Genomic DNA, 21,003 nt, shown 5'->3' with positions numbered 1-21,003 from the left:
GCCAAAGGGAAGAATTGGGCCAGGCAGCTTTCCCTCAAACCCTAGACCCTAGGAACATCAGATCCTCTCACCACAAACACCATGGGAGTGGTCTGGAAGTGGAGTGGGACACTTGGGGGGTGAGCATGCGGTGGTGAGCTTCTTGTCACCAGAAGCATGCAAATGGAAACTGGCTGACTGAAGTTGGGGGTGCTATTGGTGGGAGGTTAGACTTAGTCCCTCCAGCCCAATGGGGAAAAGGAAGGGAAAGGACATCAACTGAGGTTCTGTGCAGCAGGCCCTTTACATACGTAATCTCTTAGACTCTGCACAGTTAGTCTGGGAGGAAGGTGTTATCACTGTGCCTTTTTTAAAGATGATGAAACTGGGGCTCAGAGAAGTGCAGGGTCTTGCTAGGAATTTGAGTTAGCAGGAAAGAGTTGAAATTTGAATCCAGGTCTTCCTGGCTCCCCAGCTGGCCCTGTTTCTAGAGCATCTCTAAGAGTCTGTGATTCTATTCCAAGGCAACATCTGCTATTGTATTGCGCCCCACGTGATGAAGGCCTGGCAAATGCCCCGGAGTCCCCCCATCCCCCCGGCCATTGGCCGAGGCTCTGGGCAAGGCTGATGGCAGGGGTCAGGATCCCTGAGTGCACTGGCATTTGATCACAGAGGAGAGAGGCCCTGTGAACAGCTGCAGTCACTCCCAAGTCATCATGGACCTCACATGAGATGCTAAGGGGCCAGGTGGCGATTTCACTCTAAATGGTTTGCTCATTGGCCTTTGACCTCCATTTTCCATCAACTTGATTTTCATTTCCTAATGTTTACTGATTGGAAAAATAAGGAGAGGTGGAAAGCTCAAAGTGAATGGAATTCTCTCCTCACTCTCTTCCCATTTTTCCAGATGTCTTGTGTTAAACGGACAAATTAAAAGGCGCTTCCACGCGCTGACGGTGAAGAGGGTGAAGAGCCCCGTGGCTTCCCGTGCGCGATGGGCCCTGGGGCCTCTGCCCGCCAGCAGCTGAGCCTACCTGTCGGACCCGGGGCTCCTGCGCACGGCCAGCTGCAGCCCAGGCTCTGTGCTGCGGAGACATGGACTCAGTCAACCCATGGGCTCCACCCATGTTCCCAGCCCCTTGTAATGACACAGCTCACGGGACCAGTTCTGGCCAAGGCGCCCTGAAGGGAGCCGACAAATGCCCCTTGCAGGCTGAGGTATTGGCGTGGGTGGGGGTCTCCGCTTGCTCTCCTCCCCGGCCACCTAACAGTGCAGCCAGCCTGGGTCTCTGAGTCACCGCTTGGAAGGAAGCTACCTGGAGAACTGCTGGGCTCCACAGCGGATGTCACGTGAGGGAGACACACGTCCTTGCTGTATTAAGTCACAGAGGTTCCTGGATTAATTCGTGGCCATCTTGACCACGGCAGTCCCTTCAGCTCCCCTTCCATCGATGCCGCAGTGGCTCGAATGTGTCAGGCACTCGGCGGGGCATCGATGGAAGGCGTGGTGGTCACCCTCACCCTCTAGGAAGCACCGTTAAAGAGCAGCAGATGGGAACAGCTGAGTTTTTATAATGCAGCGTGTCAGTGCTGTGATGGGAGGAAATAGAGGGTCTGCGGGAATCCAAAGAAAGGGTGGCAAGGCCGACGGAGGGGCAAGTCACAGAAGGCTTCCCGGAGGAAGTGACTTCTTAGCTGGGTTGTAGTGGATGAAGAGAAGTTAGTTCAGTGGTCACAAACTGGTGGTTTGTATTGTTTGCTCAGCACAGTATTTAAACTTTTTCTGGTAGTTAACAATACTTAAAATGGAGGAGTCTCACAAAAAATCTGGATGTGAGGATTTACTTAAAAAAATCAGGGTATTGATCAACACTGAGGCCATGAGTCTGTGTAGCAACAATTGTCTGGAGCTAGCAGAGCTGCCCCCTTCGACAGGCATGCATGTTCCAGATCACCGTAGTTCCTTTCATGTGCTTGCTTCCCGCCAGCCCTGCAGACGGCTGGGGCTGCAGCCCTTGAGTGAGTAATCCTAATTAGACTTCCTCAACCCAGAGAGCCTTTTCAGCTCTGGGGCCAAGGAAGAGCCTTATCCAGCTTTCTCCCTCCCTCAGCTCATTAGAGGATCCAGGAGCCCCTCGCTGGAAGTCTGAGGGGCTCCTGTCTTGACTATGACTGACTACTGGCCCCAGATGAGGACAGTGACCCTGGTGTAGCCAGTGTGGGAGAAAGGAAGCTCCAGGGATGGCTCCGAAGAGCCAGGCCCAGGGGCCCACGTTGCCTGATCCTCCCTTGGCTCCTCGTGGTAGACATCTGCTGCTTTTGGCTGCCCAGAATCCATTTCTCCTCCTTTGAGCAACAGTCCCTTGATTTTCTTTTTGAGGATCACCCCTTCCTCAGCGCTCAAATCTTGGAGGGAGTCTGCTCAAGCTTCCTGCTCTCTGCTGGCCAAGAGGAGGGCACAGGCCCCAAGCCAGGCCAGCTGGTGCCCTTCTTGGGGCTGGGGGTCCCGAGCAGAGTGAGGCAAGGAGGAACAGACGTTGGGGCTGATACATCCCACAGGGGGATCTCGGAAAAACTGGCCTCCGTTCCTGCTCCCAGGCCCCTGGTCTGCTCTGGTTCCTGCCCTTTCCTGGGCCTGATTGTTGCTTTCCTTTGGCTTCTAGGTGCTGATAACCTCTCAATAACCCCTGCTTCTGTTTGATTGGGGCAGATTTGGTTTCTGTTGTTTGCTACCTACACCTATACACAGCCCCTCTCAAAGGTAGGTGTGAACTGTTGGGGTTCACACTGGATTTCTCTGAATGCCAAGCCAAGCTTACACAGGCTGCAGAGGCAGGCTTTGCCTTTTCCTTACCCTCAGCTCCTTCCCCCCCCCCCCCCCCCCCCCCCCCCCCACTCCCTTCTGGAGCCATTGGGTCATCTCTTGCAGTCCCAGCCTCGCCAGAAACCAGAGGGCTGGAATTTCTTCCAGACACACCCTCTGGGGGTAGCCCTGACCATCCTGACTGCTGCTGGGCCAGTCGTGATCCCTGGACTCCCCGCTTAGCCTGGAGGCTCAGGGTCACCTGTCCAAGCAATCTGGCTCATTAGGATGGGGCCTCCTTGGCCTCCCCAGGACAAGGCTTGACTTAAGCCTGTGGATGAGTCTGGAGCCATCTTGCCTGTGGGCCCAGCACGGGCTCTGGAGCTGTGCGAGTCCTTGTGGTGCTTCTGCCAGACTGGCTTTTCTCTCGGTCAAGACCACCTTTATCTTGTTTCCATGCATATATCCTCCCGTACTATTACCCAATACTTTACACCAAGCAAAAATAATCCGCTCATTTTTTAACCTTTAATACATATATTTCTAAAGGGAACATGAGATCATTCTCATAAACACGAAACCTGCATCATATTCTATAAATGGCAGGTAATGGTAAAAATAAGGATGCGGAAAATACAACACTGCTATTTAATTTCAGCTAGATACTGTTGCTGGAAAGCTGGGCCTCTTGGTCCAAAAGGAAGATCAGTAAGTGTTACAGAGGCGTTAAGTAGATGCTGACCTCCAATTGCGAATTCCTCCTTGATGTAATCAACCGAAAAGGAGGTAACTCTCTCCCAGTGCTACTTAACTTGTGCCTGGATAATTCTTAAAATGGCCTCATGGACCAGTGATGGTTGGTGCCCGCTCTGTGGAAAGCATTGCTTCCGTAGCGTCTACCTGTTTCAAGATCCTGTGGCTAGGTGCCTTTCCCTACTTGACCCCAGCTGCCCACCTGCCCTTGACCACGGCTCCCCACTCGTACCGACCTCACTGGATTCCAGGCTGACCAGGCCTGGGTGTCTACCTTGCCCCAGTGGATGAGCTTGGTTCTAGGTCCAGCCATCTCAGGGAATTGAGAGAAGAATACAAGAATGAAGTCTTTAGAGCCCATCCTAAGTGACAGACACCGATAGGTATTTTACTCAGATTATCTCAGTTTTCCCCACATTTTAGTCATTCATCTACCACCTTCATGATTTCTGCCATATCAGTGCTATTCATTTACCTTGTAGTTTTCTTTAAATTGATTTGTCTTTTAAAAAGCTCAGAATTTCATTTTAAAAGGAAATGCTATATTTTCCCCATAAATCAGAGAGTTTGGTGTGCCAGTTATATTTTTCTAACATGCATCATTTGTGAGCTATTAAAGTAATAAATGTTCATCCATCTACCACCTAAAATCATCACACACCATCAATCACCCATGTACCAGCCCTTGGGAAATACTGTAACTCCTTAGTTAATTCTCACATGTTTCTGGAAGGGTGGTTTATAGGTAAGAAGGTGGAGGCTCAAAGGATTCCCTTCCTGAAGTCCCACAGGCAGAAAGGCTTGGGGCTGAGATTTGAATCCAGACAGTCTAACTCCAAATGCCAAGGCTCTTTCAACACTAGTGCTTTCCAAATGCATTTTTTTTAAAATCCAAAGAATCTGTTAAAAATGAAAATGTGTTTGGAAATCCAACATAGAAAGCAGATAAAGTTGGAGCTTTTAAAAATTATTTAAATGGGATTGTTGGGTGCAGAGATTCTTTTTTTGAAACTTCTCTTGCCCTAACCCATCCTACAATGGCCCCTGAGAACCTGTCTCAGAAGCCCGGGACTCTGAGGGATGTTATTTTGAACCCATGCGGCACCACCCTATCTCTTGACTTCATTTAGTCCCATTTTCCCCATGAGCCAAACTCCTGAGGAGCAACTTCTGGGTCTATGTTATCTTTCCTGGCTGGGCATCTCTACCTTGGACCTTTGCCATTTTGAAATCTTGAAATTTTCCACTGGCATTGTAAGCCTTCCTCTGACCTAATTATTCATTCATCAAACATGGATGTCTAACCTGTACCCAGATTTTTAGATGACACAAGAGGAATAGATGTAGTGTCTCTGATGGGTTCCCAAGCCCATGTGGGAGACAGATAGACACAGCCAAATACAGAAAGGGTTGGAGCAGCCCCTGTTCACCTGAGTCTCATTGTTGTCTCAGTTCCTGCCTCCTTTAGGTGGCTGGTTGCATTCAGTTTGGAGAAGTGCCTGAGATGGAGCCAGTGAAGGGACCCCAGTGGTGCCAGAGGTCTTGTCTGATTCCCCACTATGGTTCCTGGGTCACTGTTCCCTTTAGCAACCAATGCCTGATTTAAGTCTGGACTTAGAATCATACCTTACTCAGACCCCCAAAGCCTCACTCCAAAAGGAAGACCAATTTACAATCGTGCCAGCATCTGCAGTATGGAGCTTTGACTGGCTCCTGGCCTCAGCCTGCTTTCTCCCCTCATGCCTGCCCCCTGCCCCAACCTAGAGATCTCCCACTGAAGTGGGTACCCTTAAAGGGCCCTCTCTGCCATGAAGAGAAGAAATCTGTCACTCTAAAATTATGGGAAGATCCTGTCACTGTTCCAATAAGTTTTAAAGACATTCAGCCTGTGGTGCCCCCTGACCAAGCCAAGATTTCTACCCTTTTTCCTCAGCCCTGGCTACGGCCCTGGTTCTCTCCAAGGTGCCTCCATCTTTGGAAGGTGCCGAATGTCCCCAGAACATCACCCTTGGGGTTTCCCCCATGCTATGGGACCTGGTCTAAGCTAAGCTTGAGTTCTAAGAAGCTTCTCCCTTGGTAGGTCCTAGAATTGGGTCTATTAGCAAACTCAAAACAAGTCAATTCAAGCCAGGTCAACTCAGTTCAGCTCTACTTAGCTTAACTCAACTCAACTCATTTCAACTCAATCCATACTTACTGTGTATCTTTTTGCCTACCCTGAGCTAGGCTCTAGTTTTGGGAGAGGTAGAATCCAACAGTTAATAAGACACAATGTTTACTCTCAAGGAGTTTTCTCTTCTCCAAGAGAAAGAGGTGGCTCTTTTCTGGCCTGGAGACATCCCAACCAGCAGCATAATTCCTGGGTTCTGCTCCCCCAGACTTCGCAAACTACCCTCCTGAGATTGTATGACTTCAAGACTTCAGATTGCAGAGTCAGTTGGTCCCTTACCCTTTAGGATGTGGTTCATATGGGTCCCGAGTCATTCATTTATTCACAAACTTGCATTGAGCACTTACTATATGCTAGACACTTTACAGACATTATCTCATTTAATTCTCACACCAGCAGTGCGGATACAGAACCAGTACATGGCCAATTAAAATTTAACCCAGCCCTAATTCCAAAGCCCATGTTCTTTCCATCTCATCCCACTGTCTCTCAGAACAATTGGATAGAATCCATAATAAAGGATGTTTAAACAAACACATTCCATATGGAGGGAAAGAGTGGATTAATGAATATTTTATGTAAAGCAAAATCTCACCTGACCAGTTTATTAGACTTCTTTGAGAAGCAAACTATATAGGGAGATAAAGGGTGACTTTCACAAAAAGCCTTTGTCAAATTTCCATCCCAAAGCCTATTAATAAAATTGATTCATTATAGAATTGGGCAGAGGTGGGTGGTGAGTGGGAGGGAGTCTATTTTTGCATGGATAGAGAACTGGCTTAGAGAAAAGAAAGAGGGTGAGGATAAATAGGTGCTTTTTCAAATGAAGAACTAGGGTTCCCCAGGAATTGGTGCTGAGTTTGGTCTTATATAACACCCAAGGCACATGCATTGAGTGCCCAGTGTATGCATTTCCTGCAGTAAGTAGGGGGGATATACCCCAAAACCAAACTTAGCTCCCCTCCTGGAGAAGCCCAGAGAAAGAAGTGCTCAGTGACATCTCCAAGTGTTCAGAGGACAGACAGACAGCTCTGGAGGGGCTGAAATGCCAAGACATTGGACATAAAACAGAAGATGGTGGCCAGGAAAGAGGAAAGAGCCCCTTGCAGCAATCTGAAGATCTGAGCTCTAGGACCAGTCTGTTACTGACTAGCTGTGGGACACTGGGCAAGGTCCTTCCCTCTCTGGGTCCCACTTTCCTCTCCTGTACAAGGAAAGAATTGGACTAGATGCTCTGTAAGGGTGTGGTGTTCTGGATGGAGGACAAGGATCTGAAATAGAACCTGATTATGAGAAAGTCTCTATTTCCCGTAGCCAAAATGTCTCCTTCTGTGCCTGCACCGAGATGGGGGACCACTCTGCCTCTGTCTCTCTCATTTGTGAACAGTGAGGATGAGGCAGAGAGCCATGAGGTCTGTGATGCTGGGGCTCAGAGCCCAGCCTGGAATCCCTCAGTGGCATTCATTGCGGGTGACTCAGCATCATAAATAGCTCCCATCTGGATGAGCAATGATATCTATAGCGATCAAGCGATCTCTATATCCACACACACTCTCTCTGTGCAAATATGTGGCTCACTGTATGCTAAATACGAGGTGGCCTGGAGACGTTCCTCCTCTTAAAAGACTATTTGGTATGAAACTCAAGACTGTTTATTTAAAGAAACAAGTTTACAACTATGCACATTGGATTACTGGTAGTGGGTGGTGGGGAAGAGGCGATGTGGATGAAGGGATGCTGGGTGTGATCCAAGCTTGGGGGCCACCTGACAGAGGGGCTGAGGCTGACCCCTCCACCTTCATCCTTCTGTCTGCGGCAGGAGGGGTAACGGATACCGCACATGAGATGCTTGAGATCCTGGGGTCGAGGTACAGGGAGGGGGTACTGTTGAGCTCATCAGTGCAGGAAGCCACAGTTAGCAGAAAGAATATAGGAACTGGGGGGAGAGCCAGGTTCCAGCCCTGCTCTGCCCTGCCATTGATCTTGAACAGTTCATTAATTCACTCATTCATTCATCAAGTATGTACCAAGCACAGACAATATGCACAGGCCACATGGGGATACAGACAAGAAAATGTAGGTTGGAATTCAGGCGTAGCCACCTGCCAGCTATAAGTGCTTTCCCATCTCTGTGCTTCAGCTTCCTTATCTGTAAACTGGGGATAATACCCCCTAAGGTTTAATGCACAAGAAAGTGCTTCTCTGTTGTAAATGGCTAGCACCATTCCACCACATTACCCAGTTGATCCATCTCCTTTCCACTTAGGAGTGTTCTTGGGGATCACGGAGGGGAAATGTCATCCTGACCCCCTTCACCAGGGCCCCGGGAGTGGGGGCCCTGAACACTACCCATGGGAATGACCCTGGGCAGTACCCTTACCTTTGCTTCTTGGCTGAGCTGAGACGTAGGGACCTTCAGTCAACGAGCAGAGCAGGTCGCATGCCAGAGATGTACAGCTTCCTGGAGGAGGAGAGAGGGTGTTCAGGGGTGAGGGGAGAGAACTTCTGGGGCAGTTCACTGGGGTGCCCTGAAAGGGCACTGAATCCCAGACTCCAAGGAGGACATTTCCTTGCTTCTCCTGAGGCCACAACAGATCCCTGGGGTTCCAGCAAGGGACTGGGCAGGATGGGACCCTACCTGGCATCAGACCCAACCCCTGGCCCCACCTCACCTACTCCCCTGATACCAGTTGCCGTTCTTGGCCACTGGCTCGGGCAACGCTTTTATGGTACCGCTGACCACACTGCTTCCTGACTAAAATGTGATTTCTGACCCATGTCAATGGGTGGGGCTTACTGTCAGTCATGTCTGGATTTGAATTCTGGCTTTGGGAAAATCCATGACATCTCCTCAAGCCTCAGTTTCCTTGTGTGTAAAATGGGGCTGCTAACAGCCCCGATCTCATACATTAAGTGCCATATAAGTGCTTGTTGTAATCATTGTCGTCTGTGTTGACTAAGAATATCTGTGAGGATGTCTATTAACTTATAGCCCCTCAAATTGTAGTTACCTTCCCCTGCTTTCTCCTAGGAGGCACCAGGCACACCTGAAAAGGCAAGGGCACGTTCCATGACTCTGTCTCCGGAGCTTTGCACGGGTCCTGACCGAAGGTGGGCGCCCAGTGAATATGTGTTGACTGAACAATGATCCGCAGGTTTGCTGGGTTTGCCTTCACAAAGTTAGGGTTAGTGAGGTTGATGTTCTCCCATTTTACCGAGGAGAGCACAGGTTGCAGAGAGGGGAGGTCATCTGCTCTGCTTCCCACAGGGGCGAGTATGGACTGGATGAGAACCCACAGTCCCCGCTCTGCCTCCCCGCCCCCACCCCCCCAGCCCTGCAGTCAGGGCCTCTCCTGGCTGGACCCCAAAGCCCCAGCAACCGTAGCCACCTGCGTCCAACCTGGTGCCGCCTCCCCCACTGTTTCCCTTCATCCGGTAACCACAGTCCTGCTGTGACTCAAGAAAGGGGACATCCTGGTCCTTTCCAGAGCTGGGGACCGAGGAGGTGCTCTGGATGATAGACACGGTTTGGGGGAAGCAAGGATTCCAATCGATCAGCCGACTCAAGCCCCTTCCCGGGACGGGTGGTGTTCTGGGACTACCCTGGGAGCACAGCACCTAACCCCTCGGTCTCCACTGCTCCAAGGCACTCTTACCTCCTCCTGCAATCTCCTCCCGCCCCAGTCCCACCACTAGACTCAGAGCTGAGCTCGGCAGGGCCCATTCCCCAAAGCCCGGCACTTAGCAGGACTCGATAAATATCTGTTGGGTGAGTGAATGAACGAGTAAATAGTGGCTGAATGACTGTGTCAGGCCGTGTTCTAAATCCTGGGGACACCGCAGGGAAAAGGGCAAGCATGCTCTGGCTCTCTGGGAGCTGACAGTATGTTAATTTAAAACTAGCAACTGGATTGGAAAGAGGGCAGATGTTACTGTTCCCCGACTGGCCAGGTGGGGAAGTGGGGAGGGGATGTTTGCGAGCCTGCTGACTGCCCTGGGGAGCACCCTGGAGCCAGAGGCGGCCTCCCTGGCCTCAGGCAGGGCCATCTGTGCCCCGAGTGGGGAGGCTGACCTTTAAGAAGGCCAGGAAAGAAAGGTGGTGCAATTATGTATTTAACGTCTACCTGCCGAGTCCCCGACCGCTAGCACGCTGCCTGGCACAGAGTAGATCTTAAACTTTTGTTCAGTGAATGAAGCCATTTGTTCACTGGGTGGGCGGAGTGTGTCAGGATGACTCAGGTCTAGGGGCTGGTGGGAATCAAGAGTGCTAACTCTCAGAATTATTACGACGTCCACTTGACGGGGCTTCGCTGTTCTCAGAGCCCATTCACACGGCAGTTACTGTTCTCCCCGTGCAGGGGAGGAGGACACGGAACACACATGTATGAGCGAGCACGCTGCGCTGGACGCTAGTGGTATTCACACAAACAACAGGGCAACAGCAGGGCAAACAACAGGGCGGGCATGCTCCGTGTTTTCAGTGTATCTGTGATGTGTCAGGCCCTTCACATCCACCTTCTCTACTACCCCCATCCACCTGGCAAGGCCAAGGTCACCATCCCCATCACACAGAGGAGGGCACAGAGGCTCAGAGGAGGCTTGATCTTGCACAGTTGGAACCTGGGTCTCACTCTAGGAGTGAGATGTAAAAAGCCCACAGTCTAATGGGGACCCAAACAGGAAAGAGGATAGTTAAAATCCAGTGTGACATCCCCAGAAGTGCATTTGTCGTAGATGCCTCACTGCTGGGAGGCATCAGGGAGGGCTTCCCTGAGAAGGTGAGTCTTGAGCTGAGGCTTAGAGGACAGAGGAGCAGGAAGGGCTTTCCAGGCAGAGGGAGCAGCATCTGCAAAGGTGTGGGGGGAGCATGGTTCCACTTGGAGGAATGTGGTTTGGCCAGATCTTTGGGGAGAAAGATGAAGCTGGGAGGTTGTCGGGGCCCCTTATAAGGAGCTTTATAGAGGCTGGAGGACGATGGAGAGCCACTGCAAGGCACAGCTTCATGCTCTAGAGGGCTCCTTCCAGGGGCAGGGGCAGGAGTGGGGGGGATGGGAGGCTAGATAGGAGGACTTGTGCTTGATGAGGTCTGGGGTGGAGGGAGAATCGGACTCTGCCTCCTAGCTTGGGTGGTGCATAGAGATGGAGGGTCTATGAGAGTCAACTCTCTCCCATTGGCTGAGCCACTGTGTGGAGTTGGAGGTCCTCCCCCAGCCAAGAAGATCTCTGTGGCAGATCCTAGTCTCTGCCCCAGCCCCGGCCCCAGTGAAGCCCTCCTCTGCCACCTGGCTGCTCCCAAACTGTGTCCTAGCAACCTCACAGCCCTCACCTTGGCAACGCCAGCTTCTGCATGCTCTTCCTGATTGGGCTGGAAAGGAAGTGCATTTGAATGCCTAGCTAGAATGCCTCCTGTCCACTAGACCTGCTCAGGGAACCAGCCTGGGCCACCCACAGCCCGCAGCCCTGGGTTCATCAGGTGGAGGCTGGCCAATCAGATGCAGGATGTGGGTCTGGACTCAGGACAGGAGTCTGGACTCGCAGCCTTGTGAGCTGGGTTCTGACCCCAGGGCTGACGCTCTGTCTGAGTGACCTTGAACAAGTCTCTTCCCCTCCCTGGGCCTCAGTTTTCCCTGTCGTAAAATAAGGAGGTTGAACAACGCCATCTCTAGAGTCTAATATTATCTTATTCCGTTTTTGACCTTTTCCTATGGTTATTGGTTGGATGCTCTGTTGCTGGCACAGATTTTAGTGTCAGACTCTAGGGGTTTAAATCCTAGTTTGCAGGGCGCCTGGGTGGCTCAGTCAGTTAAGCCTCCGTCTCTTGGTTTTTGCTCAGGTCATGATTTCAGGGTCATGAGATGAAGCCCTGCATGGGGCTCTGTGCTCAACGGGGAGTCTGCTTCTCTCCCTCTCCCTCCATCTCCTTCTGCTCCTCCCCCCACCACTCGCATTTTCTCTCTCTCTCTCAAATAGATAAATTACTTTAAAAAAATCCTGGTTTGCTTGGCCAAATCATTCTACCTCTCTGAGCCTAGGTTTTTTCCCTCCTTAAAATGAATTTCATGCTATCTTACCCAGGGGGTTATGAGAACAGTCAGTTGAGATGGTGTAAATGAAAGTGCTTTATAAGTGGCAAAAAGCTATGCAAGCGTGATCTATTTCATCACATGGGCTGTGCTCAGTAACCATTTATTGAACGCACCCCGGCCCTCCCACCACCAGCAACAACAGCAAGCATTTATTGAACACTTACTATGTGCCAAGCATTGTGCCGAGGTTTTACTCATGTTATTTTGTCTTCGCCACAACCACGTAAGGGATTTGCTATTATTATTCCCATTTTCCAGATGAACAAAGGAGGGCCGATATGATTTTGTATAGAAGGAGCTCAGCCAGATTCCCTGGCTTTAAAACTTGACCGTTTAAAATGTAATGGGGTGGCCCCCTCAGATCTCTTCTCCCTATTTCGGGTTTTTCCTCTTGCCCTAAGTCAGGACCTCACTCAGAGTTTGGTGGGCAAAGGGGCAGCACTCTCATTTACTGAGCATCTCTTCAAAGTGCCAAGAATTGACCAGCTTCTCAGGCTTTTCCCTGCATGCCAATCCCTTGGGGGTCTCATTAAAATGCAGATTCTGATGTAGTGGGTCTGAGATGCAGTTGAGATTCTGCATTTCTAATGCGTTCCTAGGAGATGCTGATGTTGATGGCCCGGGGACCACACTTTGAGTAGCCAAGTGCTAAAGGATTTCAAGTATTATCTTCTTGAATCCTGGGGACTAAGTCTTTTTAGCTTGGGGGTCACAGATGGGGGCAACTGAGGCTTGAGAGGCAATGTACCTGACTCAGGGTCCCACAGCATACAAGGGGTGAGTTTGAACTTCTGTCCACCTGGGAGTATGCAGTCCAGGGGTTATGTGCCAAGCCTTACCTCCTGGCTGTGTGGTCCCTGCTTGGGCTTCTGTCTCCACAGCCAAGGCAGAGAGTGGTCTCTGAGACGCCTACTAGGACCTGTTTCTTACTTTCAGTTTGTCACAAGCAGGCCAGTTTTGGGTGCTGGCTTCCAGTGGGAACAGGGCACTGGCCCAGGAAGTGTCCCTGCCGTTGAGTGGACATCTTAGGATCAGTATGGGATCCTGCACATGTATGACTCACCCTGTATGTCCTACCCCCAGCCTGGCTCTTTTGGAATCCTGTCCTTATTTGAAAATTTTAATGTTTCATTCACCATGGGTTTTGGGGTCACTAATTTTGTTTTTAAAAAATATTGCACAAAATGTTCTTGATTTTGATGACTGAGCTTTTTAGCACCCCTTTACATTTTGCACCTGAGGCAGGTGCCTCTGGCCCTTGCCTCAGCCCAGTCCCCGCCAGCCCTATGTCTTCTCTGGCCCCCTCCTGCCTCATTGACGCTGCCTGCCAAGTGCCACGGTGCCCACCCAGCCGCTGGCCGGCCGATACATTTATTTCCCAGCAGGGGGATCCATCACTTGGCTTGCCTTTTGGCCGCCCTGCTCTAGCGAAGGCAGCAGGAACTGTGAGCCTGACGGGGGTCTGGGTGATCACTCTGATGTGGGCTTTGCCCCAGCAGGCCCTTTACCAGTGAGGAGAGGGAAAAAAGGGACTTCACTACAATTTCGATTGCCCCCCCTCTGCTTCAGCCAGTCTTCAAGGCCCTGCCTGCTCTGGCTCCTGTTAACCCATCTGTCCTTATCTCTACCACCCCCCTCCCTCCCTCCCTCCCTCCCTCCCTCAGCTCCTGTCATGCAACTTTGTCAGGCTTCTTCCTACCTCAGGACCTTTGCACTTTCTCCCCGGACACTTGTCTCATGGCTAGCTGCTTCTCCCTGTCCAGATGTCAGCTTCAGTGCCGGGTTCTTCAAGCCCTACCTGCCTTACACAAACCACCCCCGCCTCCTTGACACACCCCTCTTTTATTTCCTTCCTAGCACTTACATAACTTGGTGAAATTATTTTATTGTTTACTTGCTTGTTTTCTGTCTCCCCACTAGAACGTGAGCTCAGGGAGAGCATGGACCTCATCTTGTCTGTCTTACTCTTCATTGGCTTTCCAGCTCTCAAACAGTTATTGGCCCACCGTGGGTGTTCAGTGAGTGTTGAGGCATCAGTGAGCCTGAGTTTCCACATTTGCGAAATGGGATTGCAGCCTGAACCCCACCTGGTCAGGATCAAAAGGAAAATGACCCAGTTTGGGGGCCAGTGGTATTATCCCCGTTGTTTAGCTGCTGAACGTGAAGCTCAGAGAAAGATGGGACTTCCCTCAAGTCACGCCAGGAAATACGTGGGCTGGGGCTCTCTCCAGTTCAGAGAAGCGCCCGGCCCCACGCCCTGCCCGGAGCGGCTGTTCAGGAATGGGATGGCTGGATCCGAGTTCCTCTGAGTCTCTTGCCATCTGCGGCTTGAACTGCAAGACCCTCCTTGCCCGCCAGGCTGTCACAGCTTCCTGACGAGTCAGAGACAGGATATCTAATGGCTGTTTTCTTGTGGAATACAAAGGCCTGCCTCTTGCAAATGTAGAGATACATTTTCTCCGCATTGGCAATTACTCCGCTGGATGTCTGGGGAACGTTTTTCATCTTCCAGGCACTTCACCAAGATTAACTTCTGAACCTATGCAGCGATGCTCGTTGCAGCTTGAGTGGGTGTCTGAGGCAGCGTGGGTGGCAGAGTCTTCTGTCACAAGAGGAGCTGGGGTTTAGAGGGCTTGAGGCCCCCAAGTCAACATCTCTAGGAGTTTGGTTGATTTTCCTGAGAGCAGTTTCTCCGCTGTCGGAAACGCACTGACCTTCTTGAGGATTCAAAGTTTCTGACACTCCCTGCGTGATTTGGCTGTTGATTTAGCAGTGTGTTTCACAAATACTTACTGAGAGTTTCCTAGGCATCCTTCTCACCCTGAGCATGCAATGGGAGAACAAAATATATCCGGCCCTTACCTTCCTACAATACTGGACCAGTAGGGGAAACGGATGACAGTGTCCCGCCCGTAACTGGCTGCATGACTGTGGGTAGGTTCCTTTCCCTCTCGAGGCTGTTGGGGTTTAGCTTACTCTCCTCCCTGGTCCCCCTGCTTAAAGGCCTTTGATAGCCCCCTGTTGCTTACAGAAAGATGGGCATCTCTGGCCTGGCCTTCAAGGTCCCTCAGAGCTGGGCTCTACTTGACCTCTTCCAGCACAGGCTTCTGCTCCCCCACTCCCATTTGCTCCGTTTTTATTTAACCAACACTCATACATCACTTTCTAGGTACTTTCCAGGCACTGTCTAAATGCTTCACAACATTTAACTTGCTTGATCCTCACAGAACTCCCTTGAAATAAGTTTTGTGATTCTCATCATCTCCATTTTCGAGATGAGGACACTGGGACACAGAAAAGTAAGCAACTTGTGTGCGTCCACACAGTACTAAATGGTGTGGCTGGGATCCGAACCCGGGCAGCCTGGCTCCCAGCTCGTGCAGTCCACTGCTGCTAAATTACCTTTCTCTGTCCTTGGCACCAGCTCTACTCTCTCCTTTCCCAGGTGCACTCCAACAGCCATTGCCCACGTCCATGAAGCCCTCCCTGATGCCTCCCAGGCTGAATGGGTTCTTCTTAGCTCTGTGTTAATGCCTTGCACATCCCTCCCCACGGCAGCCCTTCCCACAGGGTTCTGCTATTCTGGTTTGTGTCCTGTCTCCTCTGCTGGATGCTGAACACCTCAAGGGCTGAAGCTGTGTGTCACCTTCTCTGCCTGCTCTGTGCCCAGCCCAGCGTGTTCATATTATCCATTCTCCATGCAGTAACCAGAGGCATCTTTTTAAAGCAAAATCAGTTTATATCACTCTCCTGCTTAAAATCATCCAGTGATTTACATTTGGCATTTAGAATAAAATCCCAAATCTTGACCATGGCTTAGAAGGCTCTGCACGAGGGACTGGTACCTGCCCCCTCTCCGTTCTCCTCCGCTGCCACTTTTCCCCTCGCTCCCTGCTCCAGCCACATTGGCCTTCTGCCTGTCCCCCAAAGAGACCAGGCTCACATTTGGGGCCTCTTCCTGAGCTATTTCCTTTGGCTGGAATGTGTGGCCCCACATCCTCCCCTGACTGACTTCTTGTTATTGGGGCCTGAGTTTCATGTCGCCATTTCAGACAGAAACTCCTTATCTGTCTGTCTGTCTACTTAAATGTTTTCATATTTACTTTTTAATTGTTATTAATGACTGTGTCTACTGCAAGTCTGTAAGCCCCATGGGAGCAGGGATCTGAGGTGTCTTGTTCCATACCTGGAACCATGCCTGACGCCGAATAGCCACTCAGTGAGTAAATGTTGGAGGAAGAATAAATGTTCATCAAGGTCCCTTTGGAATTGATCCTACCTATTGCAATTCAACTAGGCCCAGACAGTATAATATAATACAGCTTTCCCCTTCTATCTGAAAGTAGAGCGTTCTTATGAAACCTTTTGTAAACCAAAATGGTGCAAAGCAAAGAAGCAATTACCATTTTGTAAAAGTGAAATCCTCTTCAAATTTCTTTTGGTTAGTGAAGTGACCTACTAATGTAGGTCTTCTGTAAAAGTGATGTGACATAAAGTGAACTTTCAGATAGTGGGGAAAATCTATATCATCATAATAAAATCTAATCTAATAATGTAATATATGTATTATAATATATTTGAATTGGTCTCATCTGAGGCTAAAAGCTGGGATAATTTCACAAGTTGAAATTCACTATCTTTATCACCTTCCTACGTCTCACCTGTAGTCATACTCCCAGAAGTGAGGTAATTTTATTGACCATTCTCTGCTGACTTCTCTTCACCAGGGATGCTTAGAACTCCTTACATGTGCTTTAGTTTGTCCACCTAAGACTCAGGGAAACTTATGAGATACTGCCTTCCCCATTTTGCAGGCAGGGACACCCCTGAAAAGCAAAATGCTGACTTGTGAAGTGCCTAGAGCCTGATGGGAGCACACATACCTGTCACAGTCATTGCATTTCATCAGTAACAGGGGAGACTTCATGCTCTAGAAAGGCACAAGAGCTCTGAGTCCTGCCAGGACCTGGGCCAAACACTACTCGTACATCAGAGGAATGGCGGTCTGTAGCTGAGAGGGATGTGCAGCCCAGTTTGGGGCAAATGGAAAAAGCGAGGCTTCACATGCATCTGGTTGAGACAAACGGGGTGGGCAAAAACGTGCAGAAATGAGGTCTGGGTGTCTGACCACAGATATTTGTCAATGAGAACCAGGGCACGAGGCAGGAGATGCACACGGTAGCCAGAATACAGGCACCACAGTCATAGACTTTCTTCAGGAGGATACGGAAGGAACACGTGTCAACGTGTCTCACAGACCAACTGCTATATATAGTCATCCTCTTCCTCTTGAGAACCAGAAAGGACATTTCTTGCCCCATTTCCCCCTCCTCCTTCCAGCACTTTGAGCTTGGGAAGGAAATGGCATCCCAGGTTTATGGGCTGAGAAACTCTAAGACCTAATCTTTCAGGCAGAATGGTGAACTGACAAGAACTCTTGATTATGAGTTCAAAGGTCTTGGCTCTGGTCTCAGCACTGTGGAACTATGGGTAAATTCCTCTCTATGTCTGACCCTTGTCTTCCTTATCTGTAAAAAGGCTGCTGGGTTTGACGATTTCCAAGTCAAGGATTTCATGACTTCGAGCCTTCTGTCCTCATAAGCTTATGGTTCAGATTAGTTTGAAAGGGAAGCTCTTACTTTTGTCTTTTTCTTGATGGAGCTCAATTTGTCTTTGGATCAGCCTTGCAAATAGTTACTGGCCTCTGGCCACAGTGTAGGTAGTGGAGATAAACAATTCTGGCTTGGTGAAATCTGCTGAAGCTGATGTACCCTCCATTTGTTCTGAAATAGTTTCTCTAATAATGCACATGGCTCATGACCATAGGATGAACCTGTCTCAAAACTTTCTGCTAAGGACAGGAATGTTCAGAACAGATTGTCGAAGGAAAGTCATAGTTTGAGTTAGAGACTTCCAAGGTAGAAGAACATTTGAATGGCAGGGTGTTGTTGTTGATGTTAAAATCCTTCTGCACTAGATGATATGATGTCTTGGGTTTGCTTCAAAATAAATCTGTGTGTGTGTGTGTGTGTGTGTGAGTGAGTGTGATGAGAGTGGGTGTGGGTATAGATGAAACAAAATTGGCCAACTGTTGAAGCTTGATGATGGGTACGTGGGGGTTTATTATACTATTCTTTCTATTTTTTTTTAAATAGGTTTGAAATATTTCATCACAGAAGACCCTTTGGAGACTGGCTCCAGCTTTTCTCTCTACTCTCATTTCACAGTCCCCATCTCGAGGACCCTCCAGCACAGTGACATCACCCTGGTGGCTCTGATCTCACTCCTTTTGGTCTTTCCACACAGTTCCATGTGTTTGAGGTACCTTTCCCCTTCTATCCCCATGGCTGGGCTCATCACTCCTGCCTCTGAGATCTCTTCGCCCTGTGTACTCACCTTGATTACAGCACTTATCACATCATATTGCAACTGATTTCTTTTCTGCTTCCTCTGCTGGCCTGTGCCCTCCCCGGGACACTTCTCTGTCTCCCCAGTGCACAGCCAGTGCACATAAGAGATCTTCAGTGCATGTTTGCAGAGGGAATAATAGCAGAAAGGATAGCTCATATTCTGAGTACTTATTATGTGCCAGACACTGCCCTAAGCTCATTATATAGGTATTTTATTAAATCCTCACCACAAGTGGGTACTATTAACCTGTCTTCTCATCACTGTCCCAAGGTCACATGCTAGTAAGTGACAGAGCTGAGATCTGGACTCAGAATGGAAACAACTCTGCTCTTCTCCCTGCATCTGGGGTTTTAAAACACTTCTCCGTGAATGCTACACAACAGGCCCAGGATTTGGGGGACCCCGAGCTTTAGGCCCATTTCTGCTACTAAATTGCTGAGTGACCTTGGGCAAATCACCTCTGCCCCCTATGCCGACTCCTCAGGAGAGACTATCAGTAATTGAGAGGGTCACGTGAGGCAAGGGCCCTCCCAGCTTCAGCTCCCAGAGAAAGGTTTTCCTCTTACACATTTGGTTTTCTGCCGCGGAGCTGGCTTCCCAGTTTGGGAACCTCCCAGCTTCTCAAGCTCCTTCAACCTCTTTTCTTACTAATTGCCGCTTCCGCGAGCCAAGCCGGCGTTCACAACCTGCTGCCCGGGTCCCTCCCTTCCCCCTTCCTTCCTCTCGGGCAACGCTCCGGAGGTGGGGGCGGAACCCTGGTCAGGAGGGAGGGGAAAGCAAGTATCTGCCGGGTTCCTGAGACTTCCCCGCAGTTTCTCGGCCCCCTCCCCCCACGGAAACTCAGCCTCACACTTTCTAGGGATGTTCCAGGGACAGCCTGAGTCAGTGATTGCAGCTGTCAGCCTCGGGCATCTGTGTTAGGCTCTCCGAAGGAAGTCCGTTGTCCTGAGCTAGGGTGGATGTGGGGGTCTGGAGGGAGGAGGGGGCAGAGCACTCCTCCCTTCTAGCCTAGGCCCAGCCCGCCCCACTGGACTCCAGACCCTTCTGTGCCCGTCCGCCCTTCCACCCTCTTTCCGACTTCCAGCTGGGACCCGCCATTGCACAGCCAGGCCTTGGCGAACTGCAGACCCAAGCCAGAGACGCGCGATTGTGACTGGGCTCCCCTCCCCAGCTAGCCCCAGACACTGCTCTGGGGGAAGCCGAAATCCCCGATGGATGCAACCACCCACCCGCGAGGAACGCGGGAGGCCCCAGCCCATCGGCTTTGTTCGCGGCTCGCCAGGAAGCAGGCAGCAGGCAAGAGCTGCCTGCCGCCGCGGTGTTGACGCGGGGAGCGGAGTCCGCGGGGACGAGGGACTGTCCTCGGAGGCCGTGGCACTGAACCCGGACCCAAGGAGGAGAGGAGCCGGCGGATGGCCGTCGTCTGCCGGTGCAGTGCTGACCCGGCGAGAGGACCCGGCCGGGCGCGGGAGCTGTCCCCGAGGTGGTGCTGAAGCGAGAAGGAGCCCGTGGCGCCCTCCGCCTCTCCCCGGAAGAGCCGGTGGCGGCTGAGAGCTACCGGGAGAAGGAAGGAGGGCCGGAGGAAGCCACCCTCAGGGAGCTCGGCGGCGCGGGGCCTATGGCTAGGGTCTCTCCGGCGAACCTGCTCCAGCCGAGGAGGTGGCGGCTCAGCAACAGAGAGCGAGCGTGCGTTCTACGAACCTGTTGGAGGCTGCAGCTCCTCCGCGGCCGACCAGGGCGCCCGGGACCGAGATTCTGGCGCGCGTCTCCTTCCCCCTTTCTGCACTCCTCTGCTGAGGCGCTCCCTCCTGCCTGGGCTAGCACATGTGCACGCGGGGGGCGCCCAGCCCCTCTTCGGTCCGCCCCGAGTGTCAGCCAAGCTGCAGGGCACAAAGCCGAGAGGCCTCCCCCAAGGGCAGACCCGCTCCCAGGGAGACCCAAGCTTCCTGAGATAGGAGGCGGGGGCTGGCGACGGGGACGAGAGAGGGCGCCAGCAGTGAAACCAAGAAGAGACATGGGGGGAGTTCCCCATAGAGTCAGTTCTGCCTTGAAGTTTGAGAACACAGGGTCCTGTTACTTAGAGGACAAAGGGCAGCCTGCCTTGGAAGTCTACTCCCCCCGCCACCACCCCCCCATTTCCGTGACCAACAACCACATGCAGGTCTTGTACTTGCTCTGTTGCAGTACCTCTGGTGAGTGCCTCTAATATCTCATTCCAGTCCTAGAGAGAGCTTTCCAAACCTTCTATATATACAGTGCATCCATAATAAAATGCAAACTCTTTGGTGTGGCACTGAAGGTCCTTCACCAGCAAGATCCAGGGTCTCCTTTCCAGGTGTGTTCCCATCGGAACAGATAACCACTCATTCTGAGCAAGTTCACCCCAGTGCCTTAGCATGTGCTGCTCCCTTTGGCTGGAACATTCTTTCCCCTTACTATTTACACTTTATTTGCAAGTGTCCTCATTCTCAATGAGAACTTCCTGATCCCTAAGGCACAGTCAATCACTCCCTCCTTAAGCTCCTTCAGCGTTTACATCCCTCTAGGAGACTTCTCATATTGTATTATAGTTACTTACGCATCTATATTCTCAGTTACCAGGCTCCTAAAAACGGGTTCCATATTTTATTTTTCTTTGTATCTCCATCTCCTAACACGAGGACTGACACACAAGAGATGTTTCTTTTTAAAGCTTTTATTTATTTATTTGTCAGAGAGAGCGAGCGAGAGAGAGAGCACAAGCAGGGAGAACAGCGGGCAGAGGGAGAAGCAGGCTCCCCACTGAGCCGGGAGCCCGATGT

The 21,003-nt window shown here is 50.9% G+C and overlaps 1 protein-coding gene across 1 annotated transcript in view; it reads right to left on the bottom strand.

Moving 5' to 3' along the window:
• Positions 1 to 20,249, bottom strand: part of CPLX2 (complexin 2) — an 83,286-nt gene extending 63,037 nt beyond the window's left edge. Inside the window, exons 1-2 of the mRNA XM_032403753.1 lie at positions 19,904 to 20,249; positions 8,086 to 8,166 (exon numbers count right to left, since the gene is read on the bottom strand). Of these exons, the coding sequence (XP_032259644.1) occupies positions 8,086 to 8,166; positions 19,904 to 20,234 (412 nt within the window). The 5' untranslated portion in view covers positions 20,235 to 20,249. The remainder of the gene's footprint in view (positions 1 to 8,085; positions 8,167 to 19,903) is intronic.
• Between the last annotated feature and the right edge of the window lie 754 nt (positions 20,250 to 21,003).

This window comes from Phoca vitulina, unplaced genomic scaffold, assembly GCF_004348235.1.
Source record: "Phoca vitulina isolate PV1807 unplaced genomic scaffold, GSC_HSeal_1.0 scaffold6, whole genome shotgun sequence".
In the NCBI taxonomy this organism is placed as follows: Eukaryota; Metazoa; Chordata; class Mammalia; order Carnivora; family Phocidae; genus Phoca; species Phoca vitulina.
Note: the sequence above shows the minus strand (reverse complement) of the source record. Positions and strands in the feature narration are given on the sequence as shown.